This window comes from Peromyscus maniculatus, chromosome 2 (genome assembly GCF_049852395.1).
Source record: "Peromyscus maniculatus bairdii isolate BWxNUB_F1_BW_parent chromosome 2, HU_Pman_BW_mat_3.1, whole genome shotgun sequence".
Lineage (NCBI taxonomy): Eukaryota > Metazoa > Chordata > Mammalia > Rodentia > Cricetidae > Peromyscus > Peromyscus maniculatus.
In genome coordinates this window covers 71,240,827-71,256,405 of record NC_134853.1, presented here as the reverse complement: position 1 = coordinate 71,256,405, position 15,579 = coordinate 71,240,827, and the positions used below count along the sequence as shown (strand labels likewise).

Below are 15,579 nucleotides of genomic sequence, written 5' to 3'. Positions count from 1 at the left end.
CTGTTAGTTAAAACAGATCCTTTCCTCCCCAAATGGCTTTTGGTCAGTGTTTTGTCACAGCAACAGAGAAGACAGCTAGGACACCAAGTACCTTTGACAGAGGCGTTAACAGACAGGGTGGTATGTTCAGAAGACCTTGGCCTGCCACACTGCTACAAAATGAAAAGAGCCGAACTGTGTTCCACAAGACACGTTGCAAAATTATAATGTAGAGCCAGAAGGGCCTGCTTCTGGAGTGCACAGAGTGATCCCACTTACACAGTTAAACTAAGTGGAGCAGAGTTGAGAAAAGGTGGATACACAAAACTTTAAAGACAAGCAAGGATAGGTTAGTGCCAAGTTCAGCCCGAGGGCCCCCTTGGGTGAGGAAGGGTGTATGCAGGAGCTGTACAGGGCTCAGCCTACATCGGATATTGGACGTGGTGTATTCCACAATTAGGAATTATTTTTAATTTTCTTACTTTACGTGTGTGTGTGTGTGTGTGTGTGTGTGTGTGTGTGTGTGTGTGTGTGTGTGTAAGAGTACATGGTGCACATGTAAACATCTGCGGACAACTTTGGGGAGTCAGTTCTCTCCTCCTACTGTGGGTTCCAGGGACTGAACTCAGGTTGTCAAGCTTGCATATCAAGTACCTTTAACTGCTGAGCCATATCGCCGGCCCAGGGATTTTTATTAAAATGAAAGTGTTCTGAAATCACATTGCCAAGGACTGAACTCTTGCCATTTGTGTGACCTTGAGTAAATCATTTAACCTTTGGGAGCCTCCGCTTCTCTACCTGTAAAATGGAAATGAAAACAGAACTGACGTTAGTAACACCATGAGACATAAAGTCACCTCTTAATCCTGAGCCCAACACAGTCAGGCTGCGGTACGCGGTAGCTGGCGTTCTCTTCTGTTTCGTTTTGTTTTGCTCTGGAGTTTTAGGAAGGGTCTTGGGGTGCAGCTCCAGTGTGGAGTGCTGGAGTTGCAGGCATGAGCCATCGCGCTCACAGCGGGTGTTGTTTTCTGCCAGGCAGATGGAGGTGTTTGCGAGACCACTGTAGGCTCCACAGCTCCCAAACACTTGTGCTCCGAAGCCTGCCCAGGCACTAAGCACAGACAGAAGCACCCGTACGGGGTGATTAGAGGAGCCAGGGGTGATTTAGCCTGAAGACATCTCTGAGTAACACAGGCTGAGCTGAGGTATCTGGGGGGCTCTCCTGAGGTGGAGGACCGTGCTTGCTCGATGAGGCTATAGAGCTGGGGTGAACAAAATGTGGCTCCTGGGCCGTATCCAGCTGCTGTGGCTTTTAAAAATAAAGTTTTATTGGCTCACAGCTCCTGCTCCTTCATGTGTTGTCTGTGGCTGTTCGTACTACAGTGGTGGAGATGAATCGCTGCTCAGGCCCATTGAAGACTAAGATGCTCGCCATCTGGTCCTTTCTGGGACTTTGGGACAGAAAATGCAAAAGAAACAGTGGTTTCCAGGCCAACCTAAGGAAGAACTCCGTCAGAAGAGACCCTTGCCCTGGAGAGACATTAGCAGATATGGACTGCTCTTGGTGGTAGTTGTGGGGGGGGTGGAGGGTGAGGAGGGCTCTGTAACCAGAGAGCGGTTGGACATATTTGCTTTTAAGGTCTCCTTCCAGCCTAACATTCTATGGGGAATAATTCCCCATTTCCAATGGGTTGTTATTAATTCTGACATTTTCTTTAAAAGAAAAAAAAAAAACATTTTCACTCTCAGCATCATTTTCTTTGAAATGCTCAAGTCAAAGAAGTATTTTAATTCTTTAAAAATGAGATTTAAATGAAAATGGAACTCATTCTGGGGGTCTTACTGTTTTCATTTTTTTTAAAAAAAAAATGATTTTCATGGCTGTTGGATCTATTCCCATCTCTAAGTGCTGAATTTTAAGAGCCCATGTGTGCCAGTGATTTCTCTGGGACAGGTTCTCACAGGGAAGGAGAAGCTATTGGTGCCAAACCGTGCACTGGAATGTGCAGGTGGCAACCGCTGCCAGGACTGTGGTACATTTCCAGCTGTGTGGGTTATTACATCCCGTGTGCTGGGCAGGTGGTGACCATGCCAGCACTCAGAATGCCCTCCTGAAGTGAATGGAAGACAGTCTAGCAGGGCACTTGCAGGGTGAGGAGGAACCCACCTCTTCCAGGAATCCGAGACCCCTTCTAGGGCTCTGAGAGCAACTTATCAAAAGCCAAGTGGCTGGAAGACACCTTGCCATGTGGCTTCTCAAAATCATTGGTCCAGTGAACGGCTCATTAAAAGCCGTCAGACAGATGCCATAAGTAGGATATCAAAAAGCTTCCAGCATTTACTGGCTTCTGCAGGAGCAGTCCCTAAGAACGGATGATAATCAACAGTGCGTTGGGGACCATCTCCAAGAGCAGCCTTTAGGAAGGAGGGAAATGTGAAATCCACGTGACTGACTCCCACCTGAGCCGGAAGGACAAATTTGTGAGATGTGCCTGGTGTCCACAAGGCCTCCCTCAGGAGTTGCTTGGAGAAATTTCCTGTGTTTCAGTGAACTGGCCATTGAGCAAATTGATACTCAGCAGGTGACCTGTTGGTGAGTCGCTCTGGTGTGCACTCAGCCACCTTGTCCATGATAGAGTCCTGGAGCCACACAGGAAAGCTACACTCTGGCAAGGACCTCTGGGATTCTCTTTCCTCAGCTTCAAACATCAATTGCTCTTGTGCGTGGGTCTGTGGCGGCTCGGGCCATGTGTGTAGCACAGACTCGGATGCTGTCACAGAGTGCAGAGGGAGTTCAGAGCTCATCCCATCCTGTGACAGCTCTGTTGTATGTGGGACAGACTGGCCGTATATGGGGAGATACTGGCTGCAGGACAAGGAGAAGCCCACAGCATCTTCTAAATCCCCTGCTGGGATGAGGTTGAAGCCCCCAAGCTGATCCAGCTGTGGCCAGCTGGAAAGTCCACCTTCTTGGAATAATAAATGTCAGCTAAGAAGATTCAGAGTTGGAAATTAGGATTAGGGAGAGTAGCGTTAAAGTAGGACAGATTGATAGCCGAGCCTGGTGGCACAAGCCTGTAATTTCTGCCTGTGGGGGCATCAAGGTTAACGTCAGCCCGGCACGCATGTGGAATTCTGTGCCAGGTTGTGCTATGTGGTGAGACTCTTACTCAAAAAAAGGAAAAAGAGGGCCAACAGGATGGCTCGGTGGATAAAGTTGCTTACCACCAAGCCTGAAGAGCTGAGTTCATTTCCCAGAACCCACATCTAAAGGTGGGAGACTAGAACTGACTTTACAAGTCATCCTCTGACCTCCAAATACATGTCATGACATGCTGTATTCCTCCACCCCAATAATATAAAAAAAATTTTTTTGAAGAGAAAAAAGAGGGCTAGGGGATTACTCAGTCAGAAAACTGTGTGTTATGCAAGCCTGAGGACCTGAGTTCAAATCCCCAGCACCCACACATATTTAAGTTTGCCACAGTGGCATGTTCCTGTAACAATAGTGCTGGGAGTGAGAGCTGGGTAGAGACAGGTGGATATCTGAAGCTCACTGGCCAGCCCATCTAGCTAATTGTTAGCTCCAGGTTTAAGGAAAGGCTCTATCTAAATAATAATAAGAAGGAGGAGGAGAGGAGGAGGAAGAGGAGGAGGAGGAGGAGAAGAAGACTAAATAAATAATTAGAGCATATTCTAGTTAATTTCCTGTTTCTGTGATCAAAAGCAACTTGGGGGAAAGGGGATTAATCCGGCTTACAGGTTGTAGTCCATAGAAGCCAGGGCAGGAACTCAAGGCAGGAGGCTGGAGGCAGGAGCTGAAGCCGCCTTTGGAGGAGCACTGCTTCCTGGCTTGCTCTCAGGCTGACAGCCATCTGCATTCTTCACACAACCCAGGACCAGCTGCTTGGGGCTGGCACTGCCCACAGTTGCCTAGGCTCTCCTCGTCCTATGCAGTCAGGAAAACGCCCTTGCGGGCATGCCTGCGAGCCGATCTGATAGAGGCAGCTCCTCAATTGAGCATCCCTCTTCCCAGATGTCTCTAGTTTTCATCAAGCTGACAGAAACTAACCAGCACAGAGAGAAATAGAGCAAGGACAGATGTCAACATCTGCCCTACACACACACACACACACACACACACACACACACACACACACACGCACACACGCACACACGCACACACGCACACATACAAATGCATGTATACTAATTATGCTGCACTATGCACACAGGGTGTGGGGAGAAAGGTTTGAGGAAAGAACAGATTCCGTTGGGTGGCTTTTAGCACTCCTGTTACAGGAGGAAGAGGTCTTAGTTTCAGAGGTGATTTCTCCTGCCTTAGGCCAAGAGCTCTGACACACACTCTCTGAGGGAAATGGCCTTTTCAGAACACTTAGCTTTAACCTTCTCTTCACTTGCTGAGTTGACTAATTATTAGAAACTTCTAAACTTGGAGTCCAGAAATCGCCTCCTAATCTGGGCAAGATGGAGTACAGTCCATCCTCTTTGGCCCTCAGCTTCCCTTGCAACAGGGGTGGCACAGAGTAGGGGGGAATAGATTATGTCACCTGGATTCACACTCAAAGAATTGGACCAGGGGACAAAGGCGAAGTAGGGCACAGGAGTCTTTATTTTGCCACATCCGCACATTCGAAACAAGACCTCTCACTACCTGTCATTTTACAGAGAAAACGGCTTTGGCACCGTGTAGACCAGGAAGGACCCGGCCCATACACATGAGGCTAGTTCTTTAAGTGGAGGGAAACTCACTATGCCAATCTTGCTTTTCTCATTCTGCCTGAAGACATTAGCTTCTTGTCTTGCTGCAACAGATCAGCATGACTGTGGTGGTTTAAACCTCGATCACCCGCCACCTCACCAATCTGTGCCCAGGCCTGCAGGCACAGCATAGCTCTGTAAAGACCCCTGCTCAGAGCTCTCTACAACATCACCAGGCCAAGTCTGTATTTTTATATATTTATTTATTTGGGATGTACTAGGGGTTGAACTCAGGGAAAGCTAGGAAAGCACTCTATGTCAGGACTAAATCCTCAGCCTTTTAAATTTCTGTTTGGCTAGTTTGAGACAGGCTAAGTTGCCCAAACAGGCTATGGACTTGTGGCCTTGCTGCCTCCCCTTCCCCAGTGACTGTGACTCCAGGCAGGCGACAAACCCAGGGCTGGATCCCTATCTGAAGACATGACTGGAGAAGGTCTGCTTCTGTGCTAATCTGGGTCTCTGGCAGAATCCGGTATCTTTAAAATGTTTTTAAAAATGTTGTGTGCATGTTGTGAGTTCCTATGTGTATCTAAGCATGTGCACTGTGTACATGCCTTGTGCTCATGGAGGCCAGAAGAGGGCGTTGTGAGCGCCCAGTGTGGTGCTGGGAACTGAACCTGGGTCCTCTGCAAGAGCAGCAAGCACTCTGAACTGCTGAGCCGTCTCTCCAGCCCCAGGATGGAGATTCTTGCTGTTGCAGGACCCAGCCCTCCTCTCCTGGACACATGACCCTCTTCACCTTTAAACCACATGACTAACAAGGCCCTGCCACGCTTCCAATCTCTAATTTCCCTGTTGCTCCCAGGCAAAGATCTCCGCTGTTAAGAGCTTGTGGGACCACGGTGAGCTCACATGGATCTTAATTTAAGGTCAGCTAATTAGTACCTCAATTACATGGGCAAAATCCCTTTTGCCGGGAAATGACATTCCTGGGAGTAACACTGTGGAGTGAGGGCCTTTGGAGGCAAAACTCTGTCTGCCATTCCTAGTCTGATGAAAACTGAGTCAGGGAAACATTTGGTGAGCTTGAGAGAGTCTTCCACCTGCAAGAAGAGGCTGTCAGATAGGCCGAGATTTGTGAGTTGACCGAGCCAGGAGCCGTGTGTTTGGGAGCAGCCAGCCCCATTGCTAATACAGCATCTTGGGCAGATGGATCATGTTGCTAAGCAAACAAGTATGAAGAAGCTCATTGTCCTTAATATTGTTTTCACGCAGCTCTGACGATAGATCTTGGGGCTCTGCGCTATGATTGTCATTAGACGAGAAAACAAGAAAATTCCTTTCAGATATGTATTCAAACCAGAAATGGCTCAGGAAATCAGGGCAGATAAATGAACCCTGAGCTGCTGTGTCTACACACGTCTGCTCTGCGGAGGGTGAGGCCCTCTCAGCTGTGGAGTGGAGTAGGGTAGTTAGCTCAGGACCCCAAGAAATACAAAGCAGCGGGAGATTTCTTCTCCATCATTGCCTAACTTCTTCCCTTTCTCCTTTCCCCTCTTCTTTTCTTGACTGCCCCTCAAATTAATACACTAGTTGATTGCTTGTTTATTTGTTTGTTTATCTATCAGGGTTTTGTGGACCCCACACTGGCCTTAAACTCACTATGTAGCAAGTCCCCAACCAAGTTCTGGATTACAGATGAGCACCACCGCCCCCAGTTATGTGGTGGAGAGGGTTGCCTCTTGCATGCCAGGCAAGGACTTTACCAACTGGGTTACATCTCCAGCTCCAAACTCAGATTAAGATGTGAAAGTCGAATTCTCTCCGTTATCTACAGGTTACAGTCCAAACTCCCCAGCGCGGCAGTGAGGGTCCTCCTTCCCCTTTTCCAGGCTTTCAGTCCTCTTCAGTCAGGTGGGATGGGGGCGTGGGGGCTGGGCTATTTCTCTCTCCTTCCTGATCCTGCCCCATACACTGCCTTCTCTCAGCGCATCCCTTTGGCTCTCCTTGATCCTGTGGGCTGATCCGCCCCTAAGTGCTGTCCACCACACAAGGTGGACACCACACCCCCCAGCTCATAGCCTCTGAGGTCTGAGGCCAGAGCTTCTGTATGGGGCTATCCTGTTTGCAAAACACCTGCTCTACCCCTATGATGGCCACTTACGGGGACCATGTGGGTAAGTGGGAAGAAAGAAGATGAAGGATGGTGGACAAACAGAAGGAGACAGGGTGGGTGTGGTGGTACAGGCCCATCATCTCAGCTTCTCTTCTCAGGAGGCTGACGCAGGAGGACCAGCCTGGGCAATTTAGGGAGACGCTGGCACAAAGTAAAACCTAAAGAGGGCTGTGGTGCAGCTCAGTGGTATGGCACTCACCTAGCATGTGCAAAACCCTGGGGACAACCCCTGATACTGCAACAAGAAAAAGGAGACAGATGTGCAAATTTGGAAGCTGTGGGGAGAGCCATGGGCTCCCCACACTTACCCCGTCCTCGTGGAATCCAGACTGGAGCTGTGAGCAGACCACAGTGAAGCAAATGGCAAGTCCACACCCTCCAGTCAGCATCCAGACAGACAGACAAAAAACAGGATGATTGTTAGAGGCCAATCTTTGATATGGCAACATGACATCATCTAGAAGTTCACACTACAAAAACACCAACCACCCCCTACCCCTCAAAAAATCCCAAAGCAGTCTTATAGTTTTTAAAGTAAACCTACGATTTGATGTTGGATTTGATTCATAGCTATCTTGGGCTGTGCCAGGCCTCAGAGTCCCCGTTTGGACATACCTGTCTGGACAGTGATAAGGGCTGGGTGCCATTGCTTGGGAGGCCTGATTGAGGGGAGGTGAGTTAGAACTATGTTTCTGGGGAAGGAAGCAGGAAGTGCAGTAACCCAGGGGCCAGAAAGAGGTGTCCTTGATTTTAGGGATTTAAAGGTGGCTGGGAAGGCCTGGCTTGGGGAGAAACAGGACTCTCACTGTGAAGAGAATTGAGAACATTATCCCAACCTGGTGAATAACACAGAGAAGTGGTACCCGGGTGTTTTCTAACCGCCCTGCTGGAGGGTCATCTGGCTGGAGGGATGGATGCCTACCAGTGGACTGGGGCCCAGCTCTTTACAGGATTCAACAGCTAGGACCATGCTTTAGTTCTCGAAGATTTTCTTGTCTGTGAATGTTCTAGCTTAATTTTAATTCATAAAAAAAATATTTTATGTATACAGGAATTTTGTTTGCATATGTATCTGTGCACCATGTGTCTGTGGAAGCCAGAGGACAGTGTTGGATCCCCTGAAACTGGAGTTACAGACAGTTGTACGCTGCCATGTGGTTGCTGGGAATTGAACCAGGGTCCTCTGGAAGAACAGCCAGTGCTCTTAAGCGGTGTGCATAGGATCCATTGTCACGGGGAGAGAGGGTTTTCTCCTTTTGAGATTTGTGTGCTGGTAGACCTCTCACCTTTAAGAGCAGGGGAGGCAGTGGGGTGAGAAGGAATCCACGTTTTTCGGAGGAAACTGAGGCCACTGCAGTGAGGCGCTTTGCTGTGCTCCAGGCTGGCAGGCGGTCCTCTGTTGATGGGGAGCTGACCTCTGGCTGAGAGAGAGGGAGAAGGGGAGAGTGAGCCATGAGGATTCCTGCCACATTTTTCCTCTTGTCATTTCCTCCTCAGAGTACCCTGGTATGTTTTCTTGGTCAGGTTTTCTTTCTAGTCCTGGGCAGAGCTGAGCCCTCAGGAACCAGCTCTGGGCTGAGCACAGAGCAGCACGTTTTCGCCATTGGATTCTCCTCTTGAGATGAATAGCATCTTTTCTCTCCATCACCACCCCCCCAAACACACACACACACACACACACACACACACACACACACACACACACACACACACACACACACACTGTGACAAGTGTACATCACATCAAGTTACCATTCGAACATCCTTCTAGGTTCTTGTGACATTAAATGCATTCATAATTGTCACAGCGTTTAAAAGTCTCCAGACCTTTGCCATAATTGCACACTCAAGCCCTCAACCTGTTGAGCTGTGATCCCCACCCCGGTCCCACTCTCTCTGCACCCCCACAACCAAAATTGTAGTTCCTGCTTCTGTGAATTTGTCCACTCAAGGTACTTCATGTAAGTGGAATCATTCAGTAACCGCCCTGTCAGAAATGAAGGGATTTTAAAGAGACACTTTTGTTCCTCAATCTGACTATCAGACTATTGAAATAATGGACCCCAAAATAATGGGACTCCCCCAGGCATCTCATGCTGGGAGGAGAAAGAGACTGAGCGCTTGCTGGTGGCTAGAGCAGGAGTTTGTCTCAGAAAAGAGCTTTCACATTTCTAGCAATTTGTTAGGTCACCTTGCAAGGTGAGATGGGAGCCCAGACAACTGCGGATGAGTAGTGGGTGGGACCACACCATGCCCAGACTGCTTAGATGTGGACATCCCCAGCCCCCTATTAAACCTTTCATCTCACTTCAGGACTCAGGAGATGAACTAGCGGGGATCACTGACTCTGCTTCTCCTATTTTCCATGTGACCACATCAAACAAATCTTCTTTCCCTGCTTCTTACCCTTCATTTGGCTGTATCATAGGTCAGAATTCCTTCCCTCTTTAAGGGTGAATAATATTCTACTGCAAGTGCATACCGCAATTTGCCTGTCCCTTCATTTGTTGATGGGCTTTGAGAGTTTCCGCTTTGAGGTTGTTGTGTGACTGGTCCTGCTCTGAACATGGGGTGCAGATAACTCTGAATCCTTCCTCTCAGTTCTTTAGGGTTCCCATCTAGACGTAGAGTTATTGTACCATATGGTAATGCTTTGTTGACTTTTCGGGGTAGACGTGTTTTCTTCAGTGTAACTGCTTCACATCACCACAGCTAGCGTACAGTTTCCTCACATGCTGTCAACACTTGGCCTCGTCTGTTTTCACAATAGCCAGAGTGCGGCCTCGTTTTCTCAAATGCAAATGACTGTGGAAAGGCGGCTGGGGAGGGGGTGGCTTTCCTCTGTGTGTGTGAAGGAGATGGCTGAGGGAGGGGTTCTGAGGGTCCTAGAGAGGGTCTGGGGTGTGGTACCCAAAACTTCCCCAAGCTCAGGGCCTGGGCTTGGGGCTGGGTGGAGCAGCCCACGCTGGACAAACTGAGGCCTAAGGGTTTCCTGTGACGGCAGGTTGACTGACCCCGCTGTGGGGCTCTTGGCTCAGGAGAACCTGTGACTAGTTTGAACCTTGCTCTCTTTGTTTCTCCCCAGTGTGACAACGCAAAGGGACTGAAAGCCTTCTATGATGCAATAAAGTATGGACCGAACCATTTGATGGTGTTTGGAGGCGTCTGTCCGTCTGTCACATCGATCATCGCTGAGTCCCTCCAAGGCTGGAATCTGGTGCAGGTAAGGGCGGAGCCCCCACCCCAGTCATGGTGGAACTGTCTTTGTGGGCTGCAAGCACTTAGCAGGACTGGGCCTTGCATAATGTGGTTCCTACGCTGCACAGCCACCCACGGCCCTCACTCCTGGCCTGGCCCCTGGCCTTTCATTCCGTTGACACTAGGGGTCCCTAAACTGTGTGTGCTATCTCGTGTGTCTAGAGCCACAGTGCTCTCAAGCTGACTTCCTAGCCAGACTTCCAGGCCCATGAAGTTCTATCAGTTTGCCTGTGCCAATGACCATCTCTCTGCTCTCGTCACCGGCTCCACAGCAGTGCTCTCAGGCAGCGCCTGCCCCTCAGATAGTACCCCCCTCAGATAGTACCCCCCTCAGATAGTACCCCCTCAGATGGCACGGCCTCCAAGGCAGCACTACCCCCAGACAGTACTGCCTTCAGGCAGCACCACTTCCATCCCTCACCCCAGACAGCAACAGCCCCACATGAACCCAGGGCTGCCTCCGAGCCCTTGTTCGCCGTATCTTATGTCAGATGCCCCCTATCCTTTCCTTACTGGATCTTCCTCCCCCACTGAAGTTCTCCTTTGACCACCAAGACTCTCTCTTCTTCATTAAGCCATTCCTGGGCTCCTGGCCAGGTATTGGCTTTCTACCATAGACGACTTCTACACCATTGAATGTTTCAGTGGGTGTGTAGCTGGTTAGAGATGAGGCTAACAGTGAGAGCTGTTACTTTGGGATAGAGAAAAAAAGTCTAGGAAGATATGACCATGAGGATGAATGGTGGTGACCCATGTACATTCCATCCATCTATCTATCCATTCATCATCTACTTACCCCTCCATCCATCCATCCACCATCTATTTACCCCTTCATCCATCCATCCATCCATCCATCCATCATCTATATATCCATCCATCCATTCATCTATCATCTATTTACCCATCCATCCATCATCTAATTACCCATCCATTCATCATCTGTTTATCCATCCATCATCTATCCACCCATCATCTATTTACCCATCCATCCATCCATCCATCCATCCATCCATCATCTATTTACCCTTCCATCCATCATCTACCCATCCAGCTACCCAGCTACTCATTTATCCATCTATCTATTCATATACCCCTCTACCTATGATCTATTTTCCTTCCTTCCTTCTAACCAACCAACAAATATTTAGGGCAACTTCCTTTCTACCTGGAATTCTGGTAGGCACTGGGGATGTAGAACTGAAGGGTGGAAATGGTCCCCATCGTGTCAGAACTTGCATTCTGAGAAGAGGCCAGGAAATAAACAAGGAAGTAGCAGCAATCTTAAGGATTGTCCCTGTGGCCTGCCATGCACCAGACACTGTTCTGAGCCCTAACGTTCATTAATTCAGTCTTTATTACTTGTCTATTATCATCCCCATTTTATGTATAAGAAAACTGAGACACACAGGGTCTATGGAACTTGCCTAAGGAGTCACAGCTAATGAGTAGTAAGATCAAATTCAAATTCAATTGGACTGGCCCTTGCAATGAGATTGTTGTAAGAAGACAGAGCTGTGCTCAAAATAAGCAGGGGTGTGGAATTAAATAGTTGCTACGTGGGCACTCGGCAAAAGCCTCTGGGAATTGATAACACTGGATCTGAGATCTGAAGGGTAGGAAAGGACTACTGGGTAAAGTGCATCACTGTCTGTTCACCGTTCCCGGGATGACGAGTTCAGACAGACAGACAGACAGACAGTAATAAGAGTCTACATGTCTGGGGACAGAAGTTGGGATTCAGAGGCTGCAGGGCTGGGGCTGAACAGTCAGAACGGTGACAGAGTACCAACAGGAACCTTCCCAGAGTCCGTGAGTCCAGGTCTGCATGCCTTGGGTACTGCAGCTAGAGTCCAAGCTTTCGAGAGAGGAGATGAAGTACAAGGCATGGCAGAGGTGTGGTGCAGGACTGGCGGCCCACATGAGCAGAGTTACTGCTGAGGCAGGAGAAGGTGACAGACAGATGGTGACCCAGAGGGGAGCACTGCTGGGGGAATGTGACGTCAGGAGGTGGGAATGTGAGTGGGTTTGGGCCGCGGTGACCCTTCATGCTGCTGGCTGTGGGCCTGTGCAACAGGAGAGGAGGCTGGAAAGCAGCAAACCTCACAGCATCCAGGGAGCTAGCACAGGGCAGGCGTGTGAGCACCTGCCTTTAAGCCCAGGTGTCCCCAGGGTGTCCCCAGCTGTTGCAAGACCTTGGCCCAGGCACTCGCCTTCTCTGGACTTTGCTCTTGATCGCAGGAGGCTCCACAAACAGGGAGCTGAGGGAAGAAGACAGGTAGGCTGAAGAATCCAAAGTCTCCATGGTCAGTGTGGTCTTGGCTATAGGGCCACATCGGGCTTGCAAGTCTGCCAGTTCTGTCTCCCCAGCCCTCTGCAAATTTGATGGGCATCTGGGACCAGCTTCTTGGGTGGCACTGAAGCGCGGCCCACCACTTCCCTACTCATGGTTCTTTCCAGGTCCCAGAGCCAGATCAAGGGCTCTGGTGGGATGCAAACATGAAAGGACCCGGATACCTGGGAACTAGATACCTGGGAACTGGACAGATCTGGGTGCTCTGGTGATTTGGAAGGCGGAATGGTAGACCAAGCCCAAAGGAGCCGTTTTCTCCTCTAGCCTTGCAGAGTCTGAATGTGAGAAGGAAGGCAGATCTGGGTCCTGGTGGGAGTGGCCTGGCAGCCTGGAAACTTCCCTCCCTCCTTCACTCACAGGAACTGTACGTCCATTTGTTAGGATCCAAACTATGGCTCCCCCAAGCTACCTCCGCCGCTCTCCGGAGGCTGAGCTCACCCACAAAAGGTGGGTGGGTCTGCAGCTGCTGGAGGATTTGAGTGCCATGACTTATTTCAGAACAGGCCTCTGGGGTGTGAGCTGCGTAAGGAGCTCTGGCTGGATGTGGGACACTTACTGGACAGAGACCCCCCCTGGAATACTGGGATGAGAGAATGAGAATAAGCTGTGTCTGTTTCTTGAGCCACCAGAATAGGGATTTGCACATCACTGGGGTGAAAACTCACACAGGTTAATTTTAACTTCCGCCTTTTGCTGTGTTTCTTGATTCAGGCCTGCTGTGAGGGAGGCTCATACTGTGTTTGTCCTGATCTGAGTCACTCCGTCGCTGGGAGTGTAAATCCCCACACCCCAACATGAGGACCAGGGCAGGGTAACTCCATTCCTCTTCCATCCCAGGCAGCTCCTGGGCATACTATGGGGCTGTAATCTGGGCATCACAAAGGGAGAGACCAACTAGGGGACATGAAGGGAGGAGCTAGCTGGACGTCAAAGGATGGAGCATGTTGGCACTGCATAGGAGGCTGGCGTTTGGGTCTCTGGAGCTGCATGGCCATCTGGGAGATTGCCTGGTGATCTGTGGTACAGGTGTGAGAGGAAGGAGGCATGTGAAAGATAAAGGGGATCAGGTTTTCCATACCTGCGGGCAATCCGTGCAGGTGAATCTGTGAGGTCGTAGGCTTGCTAACATTCCTTCCCTGGGAGAGATGTGAGCATCTACCTCCTTCTACAGTCCTGATGACAAACCAAAGTACAGTTCCACTGCAGCTCACCCCAGGGAACCAAGGAGTTCATTGGAACTGTTTACGTAGCATGTGTGAGAGGGATTACAGACCCCAAAGCAGCCTCATTGTAAGGCCTTCACTCAGCATGGTTGATGGCTTCCTTGTAGCCACATAGACGGAGGCTTCACTCTGTCTTCTTCTACCTCTCATCTTCTCCAGCTCATGTATGATAGCACCATCCCTAGGCCATGAGGCCATAGCAATAGGGCTGGACACTCAGGCGAGGCTCCAATGACTCCCCTTACCCCTCCTTCTAGGAGGGAATGTCAACAGTCCACATGCCCAGACACGATGGTCCCTGGCTAAGCAGGCACAGGCTGCCATTGTGCTTCGAGAACAGCTCTGTACCACACCCCAGTTGCCGAAGGGGCCCTGAGCATTGCAGTGTCCGCTAGGTCTGCTCTGGGAAAACAGAACATGGAGGAGAGGGATCAGACGGACGGCTTGCAGCCCCTGTGAGGGGCTGGCAATATGCTTGCTTTAGGGAAGCAGCCCCGGGGCTCCACTCTGTACAGGACTGGGTTAGAGTATTCATCGACTCCCTCGACGGCCCATTTTCCACCCTGGGCCAGCGCAGTGCCGACAGCTCAGGTCACTCCGCTCCTGGAGCCTGGGTGGCCAGGACTTCACTCATCTCTAGGGAGCCTTAGTAAATGCTTCTGCACAGGTGTGGCGAGGAGGGCACAAGAGCGACTGTAAGAGACTGCAGCAGGGGCGTGTTGGCCTGGGCCACCAAGCAAAGCCCCGCTGTGTGCTGTGTCAGGACATTTCCCAGCCTACCTTCTGCTTCTCCATCCTGCTGGCCTCAGGACGCGCTGTTCCCTCAGCTTCTGGGGTCCTTTTACCCAGCAGGAGCCTGTTCATCCTTCATGGTACATCTTAGAAGCCCTCTTCCTCTCGGAGGCATATCCCCCCACCCCTGTCCCCCCCCCCCCCCCCCCCCGCTACCCTGTTCTCTACCTTACGTCCACCTACCTAAGCATTCATTGCTCTCCATCCCATCGTGGTCTGTATCTTCCCGAACTCCACACCCATGCTCTGCAGTGCCCAGCCCCTCGGATCAGAAGGCAGGTTATCCAAGCCTGCCAGCCCTTAGATGACTCAAGAACTTTCAGCCATAGCACTTGTCAAACAGATGCAAAGGACCCGAGGTGGGCTTTGGCTCTGCCACAGCCATCTCCATCTCCCGACTCACTATGTTTTGGTCACCTGATTCACCTGAGCAAAACCTCCGAGCTCATCCTCAGGAAGCTGAAGGTGGACCACATAGGATCCCACCTCTAACTCTGGTGACAATGATCCCCCAAGCGCTCTCTCTCTCTCTCTCTCTCTCTCTCTCTCTCTCTCTCTCTCTCTCTCTCTCTCTCTCACACACACACACACACACACACACACACACACACACACACACACACACCAGCTGTGTCTGTCCTTCTGAAGCCTGGCCTGGAAAAAGGCAAGAGAATTGGAGCAGGACAAGGATGATGGAGATTTCATAGCTTGACCAAGATATGGAGGCAAAGGTAGCCTCAGAACAGGACAGATCTCCCGCTTCTCAGGAGCAGGCCAAGGGCTGCTTCAGCTTGCAAGCCGCCACCACAGTGAAGATGAAAATAAGGTCAGATTCCTCTCAGGCTAAAGGGCGGCTCATGAGAACTGCAAACACCAGATCCCTAAGAACTGTGTCCCACGGAGCTTGTCCTTTAAAAGGCTCCATGGTAGATTATTAACTGATGGATGCCTTTCTCTAGGTGCCTCCAAGGTGCCCCTGCAGCCCACCCTGCCTCCTTGGCACACCCCTGAGGAGCTTCTTGAGCAGGAAAGGTCTGGTTCCCATAGGAGCTGTCTCCTTGGATAAGCTCCTGTGAGGC

General features: G+C 50.3%; 1 protein-coding gene across 1 annotated transcript in view; it reads left to right on the top strand.

The window, feature by feature from the left end:
• Nucleotides 1-15,579, top strand: part of Gabbr2 (gamma-aminobutyric acid type B receptor subunit 2) — a 356,621-nt gene that overhangs the window by 112,684 nt on the left and 228,358 nt on the right. The window contains exon 2 of the mRNA XM_006973681.4: nt 9,963-10,100. Within this exon, the coding sequence (XP_006973743.2) occupies nt 9,963-10,100 (138 nt within the window). The remainder of the gene's footprint in view (nt 1-9,962; nt 10,101-15,579) is intronic.